At 31.3% G+C, this 21,074-nt stretch overlaps 1 protein-coding gene across 4 annotated transcripts in view; it reads left to right on the top strand.

Annotated features, from left to right (window-relative positions):
- LOC148274272 (arf-GAP with GTPase, ANK repeat and PH domain-containing protein 3-like) overlaps nucleotides 1-20,477 on the top strand; it is a 64,790-nt gene extending 44,313 nt beyond the window's left edge. For 3 of the 4 annotated variants that reach the window (XM_088237359.1, XM_088237360.1, XM_088237361.1), the window contains exon 3: nucleotides 18,809-20,084. In XM_088237359.1, the coding sequence (XP_088093485.1) occupies nucleotides 18,809-19,065 (257 nt within the window). In that variant the 3' untranslated portion in view covers nucleotides 19,066-20,084. Of the gene's footprint in view, nucleotides 1-18,808; nucleotides 20,085-20,381 lie in introns of those variants that run through there. The other variant, XM_088237362.1, reaches the window with a different exon arrangement.
- Nucleotides 20,478-21,074: the final 597 nt, after the last annotated feature.

Below are 21,074 nucleotides of genomic sequence, written 5' to 3'. Positions count from 1 at the left end.
ATAAAACATAAAAATAATTCACCATGGAACCTAATGATTGTCAATTAGGACGTTTGAATATTAAAAAAATCATTTGTTAATTTATTATAATGGGTACCCACAGTAATGGGAAATCAAAATATTTTAGCTGTTCATTAGGTAGTAATTATTACTCTACTAACAAAACGTAATTATTACTATACAAACTCTATTCTACAAACTATTCTACAAAGAAAACGTAAATGAGGTATATCAGCTCGATATTGATCCAAAAATACTTCAGAAAAAGCTTCTTCGATTTCGTGCTCTTCGTAAGATTCATATTATAAATTATTATCACTATCACTTAAAAAGATATCATTATTGTCTAATTCACTTTCGGAATAGGTTCAGCTGCTAAGTCTCTGAGTTTCTCGGCGAGATACTATGATTTCTTTATCACTTTTACTATCCGTTATCATTTTGAATGATATATTTTGTAAATTTATTCATAATAAAAAACACGCTTTGCAGAGTTAAATTGTTAGTTAAAGTAACAAAGTAAGATTAAAAATATATATAAATGTAAAAAATATGTAATTTACCTCAGCTGTTTGTAATTTCGGCAACTGTTGTCTATCTCACTCAATCCATTATTTTCTTAGAAGAGATATCAATTTGTGAGACAGTTGTACAAAAACATAATTTTTTTAAATTAAAATTATATTATGACAACTACCAAGAAATAATATCACTTAGTACATTTACCGGTTACCTTTAAGTTGCAATCTAAATAACTCCCTACAAACATTTGGACATACTCAAAATATTGTTGATTAAAATAACTTGCATAAAAAATTTAAAGTATTTTTAGGCATTACCTAGGAGGTAAAATAATTTATCCAGATGAAACTCACCGACATCAATAAAGGTTTCAGCTCTTTTAGTTTGCAAAAGTTAACAGTTGGAAGAGTTGGGGTAATGTAAAAATAACCATGAATGTGGATGTGTAAACATACCCAGAATAGTGAATATTTCGCAGTGTGTAAAGTGGTCATTTGAACCAGCCAATGACAGATCATAAGTCCTGTAAATGCCTAGACTTCCATATTCCCTTGGCAAAAATGTTTTTCCCTCTCTGTTGCAACAAATTTCAAGATATATTTTACTCAATTTTTGTTTAGCATGCATTTATGGAAGTGGTAGGTTTGATAATATATAACAGAGCATTTTGCCTCGCAATCAACAAAAAAACTATCACAATTATTTCGTTTCAATAATAACAATGCGCCGTAAGATTGCAGTACGAGATCAGTTTTGTTTGTTTTAATTTTCAATTTAGAAAGGGTTTACAACCGCTGTACGAAAATTGTCTATTTGCGGCACGAATTTTCTATCTTGCTCACTCCATTGGGTTTGAACTAGATATTTATGAAATGGAAGACTTTTCTTGGAATTGCTATTAATTGATAAAACAGTAGTGTGTTTGGAAAACAACGTATTCGATAAAATATTTTTGAAATGTATAAATAAGAGGATTTCTGATTAGATTCTTGAAAAACTGCGTAGCAGCGTAAGGGTTAAATCTAATGGCCTTCGCAACCAAGAAACAGCGTCCAATCCATGGTCAAGGTTGAGCTATACATATACCCCCTTATCACGCTACATTTCCTGTACCTCGCCAAGTCATAAAATTATACCGCGGCTACCTCACCTTTAATGGGGTTGGTTTATGATATAACTCTGCAATTAGCCTTCTTGCGCACATTAATTTGAAGTGGCACCTTCGCTATTTGGACGGGCTATTGAAACGAGGAGATTATTATGTTAATCGTGTTTGTTTAGAAATGGGGTAAGGACCTGACTTCGGTACGCCCAAGGGATGCTGTTAGAGATTTCCCCTAATTTATATAGATGATCTTGTGGCTGAGAGATTGTCATGTGCTCAGTCGGACTTAAGATTTATACAACCCTTTGACGGACAATTGTTGACTTGCCCATTTATTTCCCTCTCCCGGCTCCTAAATGACAAATACTATACATATTCATGTTATATTCATATATAATATGTTGACTTTATTATCATGAATAATGTAGTATTTTTATAAAACATCATTGTCAAATGAAAATATCAATTTTGTTTTATAGCTATTTCATTTACGTGATAGCAGGCAATGCAAGAGATCTCGAGTTCGATCCCCAACGTGGCACAAATAAATATTTAAAAAGTTGTTTTTATAATATGTTGTAGTCCTTGGACTGGCACCTGCAGAATAAGACTGATCACATAACCTTCATGTAACCAAAATGATCAAGATGCGCTGTAGTTGGTGTGTAAATGCATATGCACCATTAGGTGCGGGAAATGGTAAAATCAATTAATGATTTTTAGGTTTCTAAAGTAGGTATAAACTATTTTATTTTTATTTTTTATATGCAAACCTTGTATCAATCAGTACATCAATACAAATCCCATACCTTTTTCAATATTAATACACGTTTTAAATTATGTATATTTTTATGCTTACGCACCCACACACACGCACCCCCACACATTCATTCACACACGCATATAAACACATATTCACATACACACACATTAATACAGACGTCGCACACATACAATTATGTAAACTCTTTTCATATCTTTTATTAGATTTACAGTGGATTTTTTCAATTGGCTCTAGAAGTGTTAATATAATTTTACTTATATTTTATGCAATTGCCGTAAAAATCCAAAATAAAATAAAATATTTAAATAAAATAAATCAATACGCAAATTGCTTTAAGTAGCTTATAAAAATAGGTGTGTTTTTTTAACGGCCATGCAGTACTTAACCATAAAATAATTAAAACATTTGCTTCAGTAGATTCGAAAATAAAAAAATATGACTGCTTACTAGTAAAAACGATTTAATTTTACATTATGTTTTTTGTAACCCAAACTACACAAAAATGACGGTAATTACCGTAAAAATAAATAAATAAATAAATTTATTAAATATGTATGTATCAAATTATTTTTTTATGGGCTTAATTTACCAAATAATAAAAAAATTACACACATAACGCCTCATTTACTTTCAAACTCACCCAAGAAACAAAAACTACGAATATTACAAGTAAATGTTGATTTTCCAAATAAAATAAAATTAATAATATTGTAGAACAAGAAATTTATGGCATAAAATTACAAGAGTTCGTTAAAAAATGGATGAAATCTATCATTAAATTTGTAGAATGATGAACCCAATGCAGTATTCAAATCCAACATGAATGTAACTAAATATTCTAACAGTCTTGTAAGAACGCGACACATCGATTTGGAAAAATCTCTACACGACTCCTGGTCCACATTCTTCGTATCCTTTACAGCAACAAAACATGCCCGTTTATCGAGCACCGTACTTCCAATAATCACAAGAAACATAGAAATGGCCTCATTACGACTGCTGTGTGGAATTTTAACATGCATCATTTTAGTTCTAACATAGTATACAAAATATATTGAATTATTCGAATTTTATTCCTGTTAAAAGTATTTGGTTATCTCTCCCATTTACATACCAACTTAAGTATTTTATATCAAGTTTTTTCTGTTAAATGATTCGAATGCTTTTTCAATAAATCCTGAACGTCGTCCAAGTCATTAAACTTTTTATCTCAACGACGCCAACTCGCCTTCAATGCCTTTTTAAAATCTATATCGCATTTTTCTGTTAAAGGTTTTGTTTTCGTGTTCTTGTGCTGATAATTTTTCTTTAGTATTTTTTTAAACACACCTCCTTATGTTAATGCATATGGTAATACTTATTGTTGTGCATTCTTGATTTATAAAAACAATTTAATAATTTAACATTGGTTATTCTTTTAGAATTATCAGTTATTATGAGAAAACAGTAACGATTTGACAATCAGTGTTTTTTGGACCGTTTTTATGAAGATTTTTTGATTCTTCGGGTTTGTTTTATCGCGTCTGCATTTACTAATAATAAATAATTTTGTTGAAATTTTTATACATAAGCATTCTTTTGAACGAGTATTTTATTCCCGCCAAACTGCAAAGGCAGTTTTTTTGCAAGGATTTCTCTTTAAATATTTTGGTAACACAATATAATAATGTTTTCATAGTAATATATATATTTTTTAAATATATCAATAAAACAAAAGTTTAAAAAAAAATACAAGTAAATTAAGTCTTTTTTGATACCGAAATATATAAAATATAATAAACAAACACTTTTTTTAGCACTGTTTTAAATAGTTTGGTTTCCCCTTTTTTTCTTACTTACTAAACTTAGAATTTAAGAAAAAGATTTTTTAAACAAATTTTACTTTATTTTTATTTACATCACTTATTAGTTATTTGCATACTTTCCAGCACAGCTTATATTTTATTAAGTTTAAGAATATTGTTTTGCTCTCGTAATAATTTATGTACTTGCAGGAATACATATTCTTAACTATTTTAAAATACATATTGCCAATCACCTTTGATTATAAGTATAACTTTTATAAACTTAACCAATTATCTGAACCGTAGTTTCTTAACGGATTATCTGACCCATACGACTACAAGTATAATTGATTTATTCGGTTACCAAAATAATCAAACTATCAGATATATATATTTGATTCTGAGCATCTCTATATACATATGTTATAATAGTAAATGACCACTCGCGTCCCGGAACGCCGGAACATCTTGTGAGAGAGTGCCCGAAGCGACCCATACTTCTTTGAATTTTGACCATCTGTTACCATTAGCGGTTTACAATACTTTTATCATGCACAATCGTACATAAACATATCCAATTAAAATATGAAAATACACACCAACATAAAGTATTAAAGTTGTAATCTGTTTTGATATTTTTTACCGATAATTCTTATTCAGTGTTATTTGAAGAAAACACTTAAATTTGTTATGGTAGTTTTAATACGTTTTTACATCGTATTTTCTTTGTAGAATATACCACACCGCTTCGGTTGTTTGACTTAACATTGTGTATGCCATGGTGGCCTCCGTGGAGTAATGGCTAAGACGCTTGACCCACGCACGGAAGGCTCCGGATGGATTCCCGATGGGAACACAAAAAATTAATGTTATTTTTCTCAAGCCTGGATTTTCTGTGCTGCGATTCACATTTATAATTGGACTTTCTAGTAGTATAAAATATTTTTTTAAATAACTGAAATATTTGTAAATAAATTTTGCATTTGTGTTTTTTTTTGTAATATGTAATGAAATTATGGAGTTTTAATCATAATATGCTTTTACTTCATAATTTATTGACTTATATGAATACTCCATATTATTATCTGAAATGATTCGGGTTGTGGTCCCGTGGCTAATTCACGGCTCAAAGGTCCGTGGTTCGAATCCCATTCTCAAACATTTAAATTTTCAGACTATTTTCTAAATGGAAATCACTTTGTGGTAGAGAGGGATTTGAACCTCGGACCTTTGGCATGTGAGTCCACTATACTACCACGGGACCACAACCCGGTTCATTTATAAATACAACATTTTATAAAGATATGAGGTTTTCTACCACTATGCCTCGGCATTACTTTATACCAGGTTTATACGTAAGGCCCAGAACACATCTAGGTTTCTTGCTATTGTGTTAAAATCGACCAACCAACGAAAACATAAAAAATACGGGCAAAAATTACAGTATTCATTACACAACAATAGATATAAGTTACTTGAATTTTTGATAACGCAGTACAAACTTTTACTATTGTATGAAAAATTCAAATGGTCAAAAACGGAATAAACCATTGATAATTATTAAGCGCTGCACTACGCGAAAATAAAAATATTTTACTTTAAAAATAAATGTTATGTTGTTCTCATGTTGTTTCCTTTGTGAATTTTGTATTTCTTTTTGTACAATACTTCACTCTTCATTAATATCTCATACAAGTTACTCTTTACCGAACGTTTGTTGTTCAGCATCAAAGAAATATTACTCTTAATTTATCTCGAAACCTTTTCTTGCCTTTATAGAATAAAGCAACATTAAGATGCCATGTATCTGGTCGTACAATAGATACTTGGAAGATCAAGAGCACTCAGAACCTGGAATGTTTGTCTGCTCATTGCCCTTTAGTACTTAGTGCTTGAGTTGAAATGATGTCGTTTGACTTTGTGTTAGCTTCACAAATATAGTAAGAATAAAAAAAATACTTGCAAAAATTCTTCAACGTAATGTTGATATTTTATCCGGGCCTCGATTACAAATGGGAGGTTAACTGTCTATAAAGTAAAATTATTTTTTTGTATGATATTTAGGTACATTCTAAAAAAAATTAAACATCTTCGTCGATAACTTATGATTGAACATATCGTTTCAAAAAATATTTAATGTTTTTTATTTATACAGATTTTTTATATTTTTTTTATGGACAATTGAAAATAGCTGTGTTTTTCCCATTGTGATAGTAACGGGCCCCGATATTCTCACATCCTTTATATGTTAATTTGATATTTAACCGAAAAGTTGCGAAAAATACGCTAGTTTTTAATATGCCAACTTTGTAATTTACCGTTTCGATAACTTTGTTACTAAAAATAATTATGCCGATTTATTTCGAAACACGACAAAAAATTATACAAAAGTGTGTAATATTTCCTACATTATTTCTGAACGGACATTCGAAACGTGATCATTTTTTCTTAATGTTTTAATGTAATAAATTATCAATTCACAGTGTAATTGAGATAAAAAGATAGTGCCCTATTTATGTCACGTTTAAAAAGAAACTTTAACATTTCGAATATTACCAAAATAAAAAAAAACATCACGCCGTTTCCCCGCAAAGGCAGGCAGATAGGATAGAACGCCATATCAATATGTATTTGCATACAGACCTCGCTTCCTCTACATTCATCGAGAGGACGCACAGTGGAGGAAGACGCAATAATGTAGAATTGCGATATAGAATGAACGCATGGGTGACAAGGTGAACGAATAGTGTGATGTGATGAGTATATAATGTGTGTTACAGAGAGCTAGAAAAGGGGAAGCGGTATGATGGAGCACGGTGGCACCTTGGTTCTCTGGTCGGGGGTCCAAGAAATAGACATAGCCTGCCAGAGAGTTCCAACGTTTTTGTCACCCAGAATGATAGAATGATAGGCCTTACTCATAAACTTAGAATAAAATTATGCCTTGGCCGGTAGAATACGGATGTGAATACCATCCTTATTATAGTGGTAGAATAAGGATGGTATTATCACTATGCCTAGGTGTGACTTAATACCAGGTTTATAATTGAGGCCCGACAAGTTCTAGACTTATGTTTGTAAGATGTTTTACACAACTCAATAACACTTTTATCTTTCGATGCAACAAATAAAAAGGTATTTATCTCTGATTTCAATTATTTTTAATTTGACGGTGAGATCGGAAGATATTGCGATTAATCTTGATCGCAACCGCTCGAATTATTGCGTAATTACTGACATAAATCCTTAGTTTAGTAAAATGGTCGTCATCGTACCGTAACAGAATAATTGTACCCACAAAACAACATCTTCAAAAAATACTGCACAAAATGATGTTCAACGTTTATCTTCTAAAAAACAAGTCATTCCTGGTCCCGGTTATATCTTCAATCCGACACGCACGTCTTTTCAAATATCACCGAAAGTCAAACTGGAAACCGCTTTAAAGCAATGTTTTCCAAATGGTGGTTACTTAACAGGATGTGAAGTGGAAGAGCAGTTTGATGTACAAGTATTTAAACATACTTTTTCTGTTTCTCTCAGACGCCTCCCCTGTACTGTGTTAAAAAGGCAACTGCACGTCAGACTGATTATTTATTTATTTATACATCAACGGTTCAGAGAACCTTTTACGAAAAAATAATAATTTACAGAAATAATCACAGCAGTGCACAGTAATCAGTATATAGTATGAAATAATAGAATAATTAAAACTTAACAATTAAGTAAACATATAATACAAAAAGTTAAAAAGAAACATAACATTTCTAAATAAAGATAGCAATAACCATGAGAAAATCTTACGTACTAAATATAAATATAACACAGTAAAGTTGAGAATAACTAGATAATAATAATAAAAAAATTAATACAACATTGGTACTTAAAAAATATAAGTTTTTTGAGAATTAACAAAAATAAAAAAGTTAAATTACTAAATAATAATACCTCTATTTAGTGAAATCATCATCATCAGTTGGTTGAAAGAAGTTGCCATTTGGCAATAAATCCACCAATGTACAATTTAAAATTATGTCTAACATGTTAAATAAAGAAATAAAAAATCACCTATTCTAGGAAACAAAGTTAAATTTAATAATATATTTAAAAATAAATCCACTATTTTTCTAAAAAATACCGAGTGAGAATTCGTTTTAATTAATGAACAAAATTTGTATTGAAGATATCAAATATTTGTTCTAATTCATTTCCATACCTATGTATCCTGGGTATAGGAAAGAACATTTCAAAGTTTATGCCCAATTATTATGCCCAACTAAAATCGACAAAATCGAGGTCTCGCATTTCCGACTTCCGCACCCCAATGAACCGATTATGTTTTTTTTTTAGGAGTATCAGAATTAAATTTTCTGTTTCAGTACCTTTTGCATTTTTCAAAAATATTAATTATATTTATATACCGCACGTCCAAAGACAGCAGATAAAACTTGGCGCTTTTAATTTTTTAGATGATTTATGTTAAGTACAAACAAATATTTTCTTAAACTTCAAGCAATTGTATTCGAAGATTTAAACTTCATTTTTCGAATCGGCTAAAAGTTACGCCATCATAAATAATTGTTAGTTAATTTTGTATTGGCGACGTTTCGTGTCGTGATACCGAACTCTTTATCTTGGCAAACCTTCTCCGCTTCCGTCCCGCCAGACGTGATGGTCAATCGTTTTGGTGATTAGTTCAAATCATCAAAACGTAAAATCACTCTACCAAACTGTGCTCAAAGTTGTCGTTTTCTCATCGTTTTTACCTTCGCTCGTTTTTAAATTCTGTTTTTCTCTTTCGACCACGGCTGTCACGCCATTTATAAGCTTTATTCTGTTTTGTTATCTCCTTCGCACGGTTTTTGTTATTAGTGATCTTGAGATAATCACCTGAGAACATTACAACAATTGAAGGTTTTAGATTTCGACGACCTTCAATGTATAGTACTGTATGTAATTTAAGTCAATTTACACTAAATATGTTTAGGGTTCCATTTTCGTAGCACGATAGATGGTAAAATGGTAGATGGTAGATGGCGCCCTTGAGGTGATTTTTACAAAAATGGCGCTATATAAATTATCCAAGTATATATATATATATAAAATATATCGTAGTCGGTAACAGCGTTGATTCATAGGCCAATTGCACACCGGTCGTACAAATCCTCACGACGCGACGCGGTAAAATTAGGGTTGTTCAATTTTTATTAGCGCTTACTCTTAAGTTAAATCCACTCAAAATGAAATTTAGTAGATATTATTCGGCCTCATGGTGTACTGGTTATTGCGTTTTCCTGCCATGAAATAAACGGTATAAATATCAACAATATTTTGAGTTCATCCAAATTTGTGTAGACAAGGACTGGATTTAACTCCCCGGGGAGCTGTTTACATTATCATATTATAAAAGAGATGAAGAACATTTCAGAGAAGTTAATATAGAAGACTAGGCATCTACAGGGCTTATGACCTGTCATTGGCTGGTTTAAGTGTAACATTCACCATTCTGCCCAAACCAGGTGGATTTCTCAACAATATTTATCTAAAATGTTCTTTATCTCTGTTATATGTTAATATCAACAGCTCCCCAGGGAGTTGAATCCAGTCCTTGTCTACAAAAATTTGACAAACTCTAAATATTGTTGATAAATCCACCTGGTCCATGAATATTAGTATAGAAATTGAAAAAAAAAAAATTACTTAAGCGTTGCCAAGTATGTAGGTGAAATAATTCAATTAGATGAATCTCACACGCATAAATAAAGGTTTCAGCTCTTTAACTTCACAAACATCAACAGATGAAAGAATTGAAGGAATATAGATGTTTAAATATGGGTAGAATGGTGAATGTTACACAGTGTGTAAAGTGACCACTTAAACCAGTCAATGACAGGTCATAAACCTTGTAGATGCCTAGACTTCTATATTAACTTCTCCAAAATGTTCTTCATCTCTGTTATAATCTATTGAAATAATTATATTTATAAATCAATGCAAAAAACTGAATTGTAGTTCCGTGGCTAGTGTCGCGGGCTCACGAATAAGAGGTCCAAGGTTCGATCCCCGCTCTACCACAACTTGATTCCTATTTTTGTATAATGCCAAATATATTTTTTTTAATATTAAAAATTAAACACATTATATATCATTTCATGGTCCCATGTTTTTTTAATGATCTCCTCAAATGGGCTATAGTTATTAGGTGAAAAACTGACAAAAAAATATTTTGTTTTCATAGAATTTTATAACAGATATTTTTGTTTTATGTCATGATTCGTGTTTCAAAATAACTTAAAGCTTTGTTATTTAACGAACTTAACAGCTTATATTTATGCAAGTTTTTATAGATACTCTTAAATCTCAAATTATCACATGACAATTCCCTTGCCGTTGAAAAATAGTATTTAAAATATATATAAATTAGAAACATTATTATTATTAACATACGTATATTTTTTAAGCGAGCTGTGGTCCCGTGGTATTGTTGCGGACTCGGAAATCCACGGTCCATGATTCAAGTCCAATTGTACCATAACTCTATTCCCATTTTTCCAGCACAAATTATTTACGACTTTTCGGAAATGGTCTGAAAATTTATACATTTGAGTAAGTCATAAGAACGTAAATATTTATATTAACTAGAAAACGAGACTATTGCGTTTATTTTAGAAAAATTCAACCAAAAAACTTGATTGACCAATGCATGTTTCCCTTAAAGGATGTAATTTTTACAAATCCTGTTTCAAATCACTTATCCATTTTGGTATCTTAATTATGTCTTATATCATAGCGGAAGTAGCACGTGTGCGATGTAACAGGCACGTGACTCCAACTTCCGGAATCTACGGAAACAGGAAGAATGGAGCCATTCTGATGAGAACTACTACTTCTTAGCACCTTTACAGGTAGAATAACCATATGATTGCATAATTCGTAACACTAATACGGTAAATAAGCACTATGCAATAGCGAGTGTTCTACAGAACAGAAATATGAATAATAACATTATTATGTCAATACTTTTTGTACAAAAACATAACATTACGTTTGCTAGTACGAGGTTTTCCTATAATTTGAATTATTTTATACCAAAAATACGAACGACTTTTGCTCAAAGAAATTTCTCTTTTGTGGCCCCAAGGGTGTTCAATATCCTGGATGAACATATTAAGTTCTCCAAAACGTTTGCCATTTTCTGGAGAAGTGTACGAAGTTGGATTTTGTCTAAGAACCATTGCAGGAGACTGCTGCGAGACATTGCATTGATTTATTTATTACTAAACGTGTCGTCCAGATTTTTATTAAATTTTGCAATGATCTCTTCCGTTAGACAGAATAATTCAATGTTTAGAGTATATAGGGCCGGCAACGGCAAAAGCACTATCTCCGAATCTAGTATTTGGGTAGCATTTTTAGTTCATTCTTTTATTCATTCGAATGAATTAACGCATTCGTACTTCAGACAAACCCAAAATTAGATCAAAGTAATATTAAGACATTCATTTATTATGTTTGTACTATTTTAAGACTAAATAAAATAAATAACTATGTTGACTAAATGGACAAACACAAACTTACTTACACTTAATGAAAAAAAATGCAATATTATCCATTTTGAAACTAGAAAAAAATGTCATAAAGTAGATGCTTACATAAATAATGAACGACTTACTGAAATTGAACATGTTAAATACTTAGGACTAACAATAGACAGACAATTAACATGGACAATTCATATCAACAATTTAATTAGCAAAGTGGCGACATTATCGAGTCTTTTTTTAAAAATCAAAAACTATGTTCCAAAAACGGAAAAAATTCTAATGTATGAAGCCTATGTAAAAACTAAAATATGTTATACGCAACTATTATGGGGAGCAGGATATCAAAATGACATAAACAGACTACAAAGACAACAAAATAAAATATTAAAGTTAGTATATGACCTTCCCTATTTAACTGCAACTAGAGAACTTTTTAAACAAACTAAGCAATTAAATATGACTGAACTCTTTCAACTAGAATCATTAAAATTTATCCATAAATTAGCCACTAATGTAATTGTAGACGAAGAACTAAAACTAATAAAAAATTGTAGTCAACATGGACATAATACGAGAATATCAGACAAATACCATATACAACTTTCTAAAACAAGACAAGGACAATCAAGACTAATGAACCAGGGACTGAAATTATACAATAAACTACCAGACAAAACTAAACAAAAGACTCAGACAAACTTTACAAAAGATGTAAAAAAAATTATTTTGAAGAACAGAGTATAAATGAAAAATGTATATATTATTTTATGTAAAATGAATGTTATAATCCGTAAGGGTTTATAAATAAATTTTCAAATAAAAAAATAAAATAAAAAAAAATAAAAAAATATATATAATATGAGTACTCCCAAGCTATAACGAGTATGAGTTACTTTTAAAGCTCAATTTTAATTGAGTCTACTCTTTTTGAGGTCAAAGACGAGATCTCTTCGTGTTCATAGATACGCATTCACGGAGAAATATTTATTACGGGCGTTAATATACATTATTTTATTGTGTTTCTAATGAGTGGAACGTGAGAAATGACCACGAAGAGTGTATCAAATGAATTACCCGTGTACAATAACACCTGGATACATTATTTTGTTCTTACCTCATTTTTTGTTTCCGATAACTTTTCGTAGTCGTGTATTCGTTTGTGTTCCACAAACCTCGAGAAACAACCTGCCTACTTATCAACACATCCTCTAACGCGTTCTGATTCTCGGTAGCTCATTTGTCTTAGCGAATTTTTATACAGCTAACCGCAATTAGCAGTGTCGATCAAAATAAAGTGCTTTATTTCGAATTAGTTGAACAATCTCTATTCGGATTTTTTGAATATATTTTTTTAAAGATACATACAAACCATAAAACAGAATAAAATAATAAGAATAAAAATACCACATCGGCAACCTGTGTGTGAGTGTATACATGATTTTATTCGTTTTACGTTACAGCACGTACACAATAAAAATACACAGTAATAATATTTTTCTATAAGAAACAAAAAAAAAACCTAAAATAACAACAAAAAAATCAATTCCTTTTCTTTTCTTATTTGTTTACATATTTTAGATCTGAATTTTAATTGGTTCTTTTAATTTTTGTTTTGGTTGCATTTATGAACACCCACTACTTAATATTTTTTTAAATAAAGTTTTAAATATATTTATTTATATGTTCTGTACCTCAGAGGCAGACGGATGCAAATCCAAACTTCAAATGTTCAACCAAAGCCTAGAGAATCTACTTTCCCTAAGTGATGTCTTATACTTTATAGCATTAATATGTATTTTTAATATCTTAATACAATGGTTCTTTCATTATAAGACTTAGATTTCTTCGAAATCAATGGACATGATCATAAACAGGATACAAAAATCGATATGTCATTTCATCAAATTCTGAATTTGCATCCGTCTGCCTCTGAGGTACAGTGTTTATTCTTCAATTTAATAGGTTTTTCATTATTTTTATTTTGAAGAACATTTTACAGAAGAGAATATAGAAGTCATTCCCTTCTGTAAAATGTTCTTCGCGTTTGTTGTAATTTGTTCATATTAACAGCTTCTGTGGGAGTTGAATCCAGTCCTTGTCTACAAAAAAATAGGATAAACTCATAGCATTGTTCAATAAATATATGTTCATTATTTTATATTTATACAATATTATGTTTGTACTCTTTTATTTAAATCTTAATAAAAACTAATGTCTGAGCACCCGAAGACAGACTATTATTTTATTTCTCATAATGTATTAATAATTATAATGACATGTGTATTCAATTGAATAAAGTCTTAAAATAATAACAAATAAAATCCCAAAAAACAGTATCTCTAATGAATTCTTGTAATTTGTTTGTGAAAACTTTACTATCCGGAGACGGTAAACGATGTGAAGTGAAGGTTGTAAATATTTTTTAATTTTAGATAAACTTATATGAACTGCATTTGAGTAGTAAAACTTAATTGTAGTAATATTAATATTATTGGTAATTTCTGTGTTTAGAAATAATGTGATTCCGTCATGTGAGGTATGTTTGGAAAGTTATATATGCATAAAATACATCGGTAGATAGAAGGAAATGATTTATTTTTGATTATCTGTAAGAACTATTTATTGTCTTGTGTTTTCACTGAATTCGGTAGAATACAAAATTCTCAACAAAACAAATTGTTTTCTGAAATCTAACTTGAAATCGAGGCGGAGTTCGAGGGGTATCTGGTAATTAATAAATTGTTGATGTAAAATGTTTTGATATTGCATGTTATTTTATATGCAAGACTTAAGGGGGTAATATAATTTTCTTTCTCATTCTGTTCCCCTTGTCCCCCTCGTGTAATCAGTGTCCGATTTCAAGTTTAATTAAAGTTTCTCTGTTTTATTGTTATGGCCGATCGACCGTTTAGACACCCGGTCCTGTATTAGGGGTCTAGTTGAACTTACCCTTTGTTTACTGTTGCAACTATTCCCCAAAAACTCGGGATGTCCTTTTAGTCAGAAAAAAATACACAATGACAAACACAATCAAAATCATTTTGGTAATATTTTTTTAAATTTAAATTCAGTAATATAACCATACTAGTGCAACAAATATGTAAAGTGAGGTTTAGCCTAAAATGAAACTTCTTTCTTTCAAGACATAAACTTTTCTATTAAATACCGCCCCCTAGTTCTTGCCTAGCGTGATTCCCCATCACACAATGAATGTATATATTTGTAAGGCACGTGATGGTTTAGCGTCATTATATTACTTGGATCAATGTTCGATTCTATCAGTAATGTCCATATTTTACATATCTCGTGGGATAGAATAGATAAAAATTTAAACTATTGAATATTCTAAAGCAGTCACTTCATTCCAAAGCTTTAAAAATTGGTTTAATTTGTTTGAGATTTTTTCTTGGACAATATTGATTGCTTAAGAAAATGTACACGACGTATTCACGTTTTTTGACTAATTTTTATATTAACAAATCACAAGAGAGATGGAGAACATTGAGAAGGAAATATGGAAGTCTAGTTATTTACAGGGCTTATGACCTATCATTGGCTGGCTTAAGTAGCCACTTTTTACACTGTGTAACATTCAGTTAATTTGTTAATCTTAATGACTTTTTAAGGGGTGAAATCCAATATTTTGTCTACAAACATTTGGCCGAACTCAAAACATCGTAATTTTGATATGATTTTACGTACATAACATTCTACAATCATAATATTAAAAACTGTAATGAAAACTCCTGTAATAAATAACTTATGGACATGTATTTTCTTTAAAATTTTAACGAAAAAAATAATTAAAAAATAACTCTCTAAAAGTATACAAAGTAATAATTCTAATAACATAATAATGTTTCAAACTCAAACACGATAACCATTGGTTCTCGCCATTCTTAAAGTCTAAAGTTTTCCGCTAAAACATGAATATTTTCACTATTTATTTGTTAAGTTTTGTATGTTGTAAACTAGATGATTTTATATATTTTAAAATGATCATAACTGCATATCATCTACAAAAATTTATACCACTATGCTGCCATGTCGTTTTCCACTTATCCAAATTATCTTCCAATCCTAATCGTGTTGCGTTTCTATCAAAGATTCAATTATTCTAGCTCTTGAAGCGTGATATTACCATACGTATGAGTTACTTTAGAAATTAATTTCAATTCAAGATTGATTGAGTAATAAGCGATTTCACGCAGTGCTTAATAAACTTGGACACTAAAATGTACCTAAATTTATGAAAAAAATACAAGAAATATAACAAAAAAAATAAGAAAACAAACCGCCACGCCGTTTCCCCGTAGGGGTAGGCAGATAAGATATAACGCCATATCACTATATTTTTTGCATACAGACCTCGCTTCCTCTACATTCATACATCTTCGCATGTACGCACGCCGATTGTTCCTACTTTTGACATGTCCATCTTAAAGTATTTGATGGACTTGATCGTGCCATGTCTTTCTCGGTCTTCCTCGTTTTCTGCATCCATCAACATTCGGATTGTAGATTATTTCAGCCGTTCTTTCGCTGTCCATTCACTCTACATGTCCAAACCAACGCAGCACCCCTTTCTTGATTCTGTCGATAATGCATGTCTCAGCCTTACACACTTCACGGATCTCGACATTTGTGCACCTATCATACATCGTTTTACCACATATTTGCCTGAGGTATCGCATTTCGACAGCATTCAACCTACTTTCATCATCATTTTTCCAATTCCATACTTTGCTCCCATACATTAGAGTTGGCACTAGAAATCCGTTGTGAACTGCTAGTTTAGCCTCCTGCGATAAACATTTGTTTACCTAAGTAGATTTCAGTGTACCGTTCACCCTGTTCCCGGCACTCACCCTCCTTTCAATATCTTTCTCGGTCTTTCCATCCCTAGTAAACATTCTTCCCAGATACACAAATTCTTCTATCTGATTCAGAATATCTCCGTTCACACTGATCTAACATTAAGTTATATTTTCATCCCTTTCAAAAACCATCACTTTCGATTTATCAACATTCATAAGCAAATCTCTTTTCTTGCATACATCGTAGACTTTTGTTGCAAAGAATTGCAGGTTTTTTTTTGCTGCTAGCAAGAAGCACGGCATCATCCGCATACAAAAGACAGTTAATAGTTATACCACTCATTAATATATATTTTAATTAATAAGTAAAAGTAATTCAATCATCATCATCGTACCCTCCTATCCGCACCCGTTGGTGCATAGGGCTCTACATCGAAACATTAAACACATCGTTCTTTGATCATTTATCATATGCATCTAAGGTCAGTCTTGCAGTGTTAAATCACCTTTTTATTTTATTTTTATTTATTAATGAAAAACAACAGAATATACAAAAATAATAAATACATATAAGAATACAAAATATTTAAAAAAAGTACATATATCCAGTTAAAGTTTTTCACAGATATAATGAGAGAACATGTTACACAATAAAGAGAAAAATAATATATCATATAAGACATGAGAAAAAAAGAGCTCGTAAGAAGGTTAAGGGATGAGAAAATAGAGTAGAGGAGTGGAAGAGATGGATTTTCATAATATTTGACCAATTCAAAATTTTTATAAAATAAAATAAACATATTTAAAAGAACATAAACTTATGACACTAACAAATGTTTGAATATTTTACATAAACCCTACCAGGAATGGAACCTGGGACCATAAGAATGGTAGCCGAATAAGCCAACCACTAAAATACGAGGCCGACCAACTACACTTGACTTCCTTCTTATACCCAAATGCAAATAAATTAAGTAGCTTTTTTTTACAAAATCCATATTTCTTTATTAAAAAACCAGCCAGCCTGTATTAGACTGTTATGGCTCTTTTTAGATTGAGATAAACCACAAAAATCATACTTTTTAAGTTGTGGATTAGTCGATCGAATTGGACAAATAGTTATATAAGCTAAAATTTGAAGCTCAAACGTTTAAGGTTTTCATTTGAATTATTTAGCGGCTTATGAATTCTCTGTAAAAAAATACTATTGCATGTTTTTTGTGACAATCGGTTTCAAAACACTAATAAACTGAAACATTAAAAAAAAATAATGTTAATAAATATGTATGACTATTCACCACTTCGTCTCCGTAGTATACATAGTATTAACAAAAAAAAAAACTACATGCGGAGTTAAAAGGGATGCAAACACCACCATATCCGAACATGAACTGCTGCAAAAGAAAGTTGTTAAAAAGGAGTTGTGTTCTGAAAATAATCGGCTTATAAAATTGATTTCTGTGATTTCACAAAATAAACACGTAATTGAAAAAGTTTTGAACATAATTTTTATAATAATATGTACATGATATCAAGGATGTTATTTTTGAGAAATAATATAGAAATCTAGGCATTATTTACAAACCTTTTATCCCATCATAGGCGGGTTTGAGTTTGAGTTTGATTCACTTTATATTGTGTGTAGAAAGATACATTCACCATACTGCCTATTGTTGAACATGCGTCAGTTAATTTTGTTTGTGTTTATTTACCTTTATAATTAATTTTAAAAAATAAGAATATATTTTTTTTACATTTTATCAATTTATAACCTGTCCTATAAGCGTAACAGAGTGAAATGAGAGCAAAAATAGATTTTTATTGCGTTTGAGTGAGATAGATAATTGGGAAACTAACAAACTTTAGAAACGAAGGCATGACGTGGTACGGGGTCTACAGGCTTATTCTGTCACAATTTCGTTTCGTCAGTTCGTTCGTTAGTCATTTATTTTGTTTATTAATTTATCTATCGCGCTCTAACGCAATCAAAATCGCTCTCTTTCCCTCTTATACGGTACGAATGAATTTACGAAACAAATTAGTTACAGAATAAGGCCATTGAACTGCTTATTTGCAGTTCATCTATTGGTCACTTATCATCTTTCGAGTTTATATGAAAGACATTCACATATACAGACAAGACACAAAAGACATTACGTCTTTTAAAAATAGTAATATTTTAACAAAATCCTGCCGTATTACACACTGTGTTGTAAGATACATAATAATAATTTATTTTTTATTATTTTCAGATTCCTTCGTCAACAGCCAAGAATGGACCATGTCGAGGGCTGTGCCGGACTTGCGGCTGGGTATAGTTGGATCCCTGTCCAGCGGAAAATCAGCTCTGGTGCACAGGTACCTGACTGGAGCATACATGCAGGAGGAGAGTCCCGAAGGAGGAAGGTTCAAGAAGGAAGTCCAGGTTGACAACCAGAGCTACCTGCTCCTTATCAGGGACGAAGGTGGACCCCCAGAATTGCAGGTAGAGAAATCCCCCTTAATATAATAGTATCATCATCATCATCCCCTGCACTGCATTGGTCGCAATGCAATTTTTTTTTTTTTACATGAATGTAAAATGACCGGTCTTACGCTTTAGGTACCTGTATAGTATAAACAGTAAATATAATAGTATACTCAGTGTTTTATTTTCTTCTTTTCCTCTTTTCTTTAATATATTTTTTCTTGGGAGCCTTGAGCCCGGTCATTTTGCTTGTTGAAGTTTTTTTCGATGTTGAATATTTTTTTATCAGAAAATAGAATCTTACGATGCAAATTGGTTGCGTATCGGTAAATTAGTTGTTTTACTATGTGGTTTCTAATGTCCCATTAAGATGAAGTGAGCAAATGAACAGTACTTCTTCGGTAGGTTCCTATCGTAAGGTCGTATTTAATGCTGTAAGACATACTACATACTTGGAGTCGAAAAAGCCATCTCCCTGGACAAGATTTATTCTTCCCGGAGCGGATTTCTATGACTTCTGCTAACAGTCTTGATAGCTTCCGATGTCTGCACAGTTTGAAGACGACCTCTTCACTGTCGATCTTCAACTCTCTGAATATTCTTAAACCGATTGATAGTTCGAAACACAAACTAGCAAAACCGAATTGTGGGATTCGGTTTTTTTTTATCGTTCGACCCTATGTTTACTTTGCACCGTTCAATGACTGATTAATTATTATAACATCACAAAGGATGGGACATTACCTGAAAAGAGGTTATAGATCTCTTAACTGCTATTGTTTACATTAATTTTATGAATTTTCAAACTCGTGTAACAGAATTTATGACAGGACTAGCTTACGTAGCGTTGCATTATTTTTATTTTGATTTTTCACCTTAAAAAACTCCGTTTTTAAAAACGGGTTCGACTCCCGCCAGCTTTAAAAAAAAGATTTTTTTATTAATTATTCTAAGTGTCGTTGTATTTTTCAAATTTTCCTTCTTTATCTTCTCCTTTTCACCTGCTGCAAAACCTCTAAAATTGAAGCTAAGCGCGTTATTCCTTCAAAATAAAAAAAAAATCATAAACCTAGAAAAAGTTTTAAAAAAAAGCACTGCAAACAATGTATACTTTTTTTATATAAAGGTTACAGTTTTATTGTCCTTGCTCATGTTATCATTAATGATGATTTATATAGCGCTGTTTTTTACAGGTGCTATATGGTGATCAAATTTCTTTAAATTAATTTTCTCACACCTTTAGATAAATTATTACTGTGTGTTGATTTCGGGTCTACAAGTTATATCATACTTTAAACCCCTAATGTTTTTTCATTTTTTATTTTTATTTCTTACGTTTTCGAAATGGGTGTTTTTAGTGCAGTACTGCGTAATGAAGTAACTCATCATTATGGAGAAGCCTTTCGATAAAAATTGGTCCTTCGATATTCAAGAATGTCACAACGCACTACCGCATTCCTCCCGTGCGCCTTTAACGTAGACCCCGACCATACATATGCATATACAAAGTGTGCATTTTTGTCGTTGATTGCATTTTAAATATGGAGAAGTACCCCCCCCACTCTCTTGGCTTCTCATTACTGAACCCCTGGCACTAGTCAGTCACACTCCGGGTCTCGCCCGGGAGGATGGAAGGTGGTGAGCTGGGGGCTGGGGGCTGGGAGGCATCACCACGTGCGTGTGAAATCCTCTCTGCATCAACCCCCGCCACTTATGTCCGTGCATTGTATTGTCCCCTAAAGTACATACTGGAAAACGCCATTGAATATCATTTCAACGCAGAAAAAAAGATAAATCCTACAGCTTAAATTGCAATTTAAAAAAGGTTTTTAAATGTTTCATGAAAGAGTTTTTCACATTGATTTACTCAACCACCATTATTTGTTTATAAACTTACGTTAATTTTAATTATTTATATATTCTTTACTCCTAACAGGCACACATCATTATGTAGGCATAAGAGCAGTGTAAATAACCGTTTTTTTTAATACCTTTTTTTTAATTCTAATAAACATTAAAATGTTTCTGCCATCATTATCGTGTGATATGTA

Source organism: Micrasema longulum, unplaced genomic scaffold (assembly GCF_059751315.1).
Source record: "Micrasema longulum isolate JH-2025_06_02 unplaced genomic scaffold, ASM5975131v1 h1tg001705l, whole genome shotgun sequence".
NCBI lineage: Eukaryota > Metazoa > Arthropoda > Insecta > Trichoptera > Brachycentridae > Micrasema > Micrasema longulum.
This window is presented reverse-complemented; position numbering and strand designations above follow the sequence as displayed.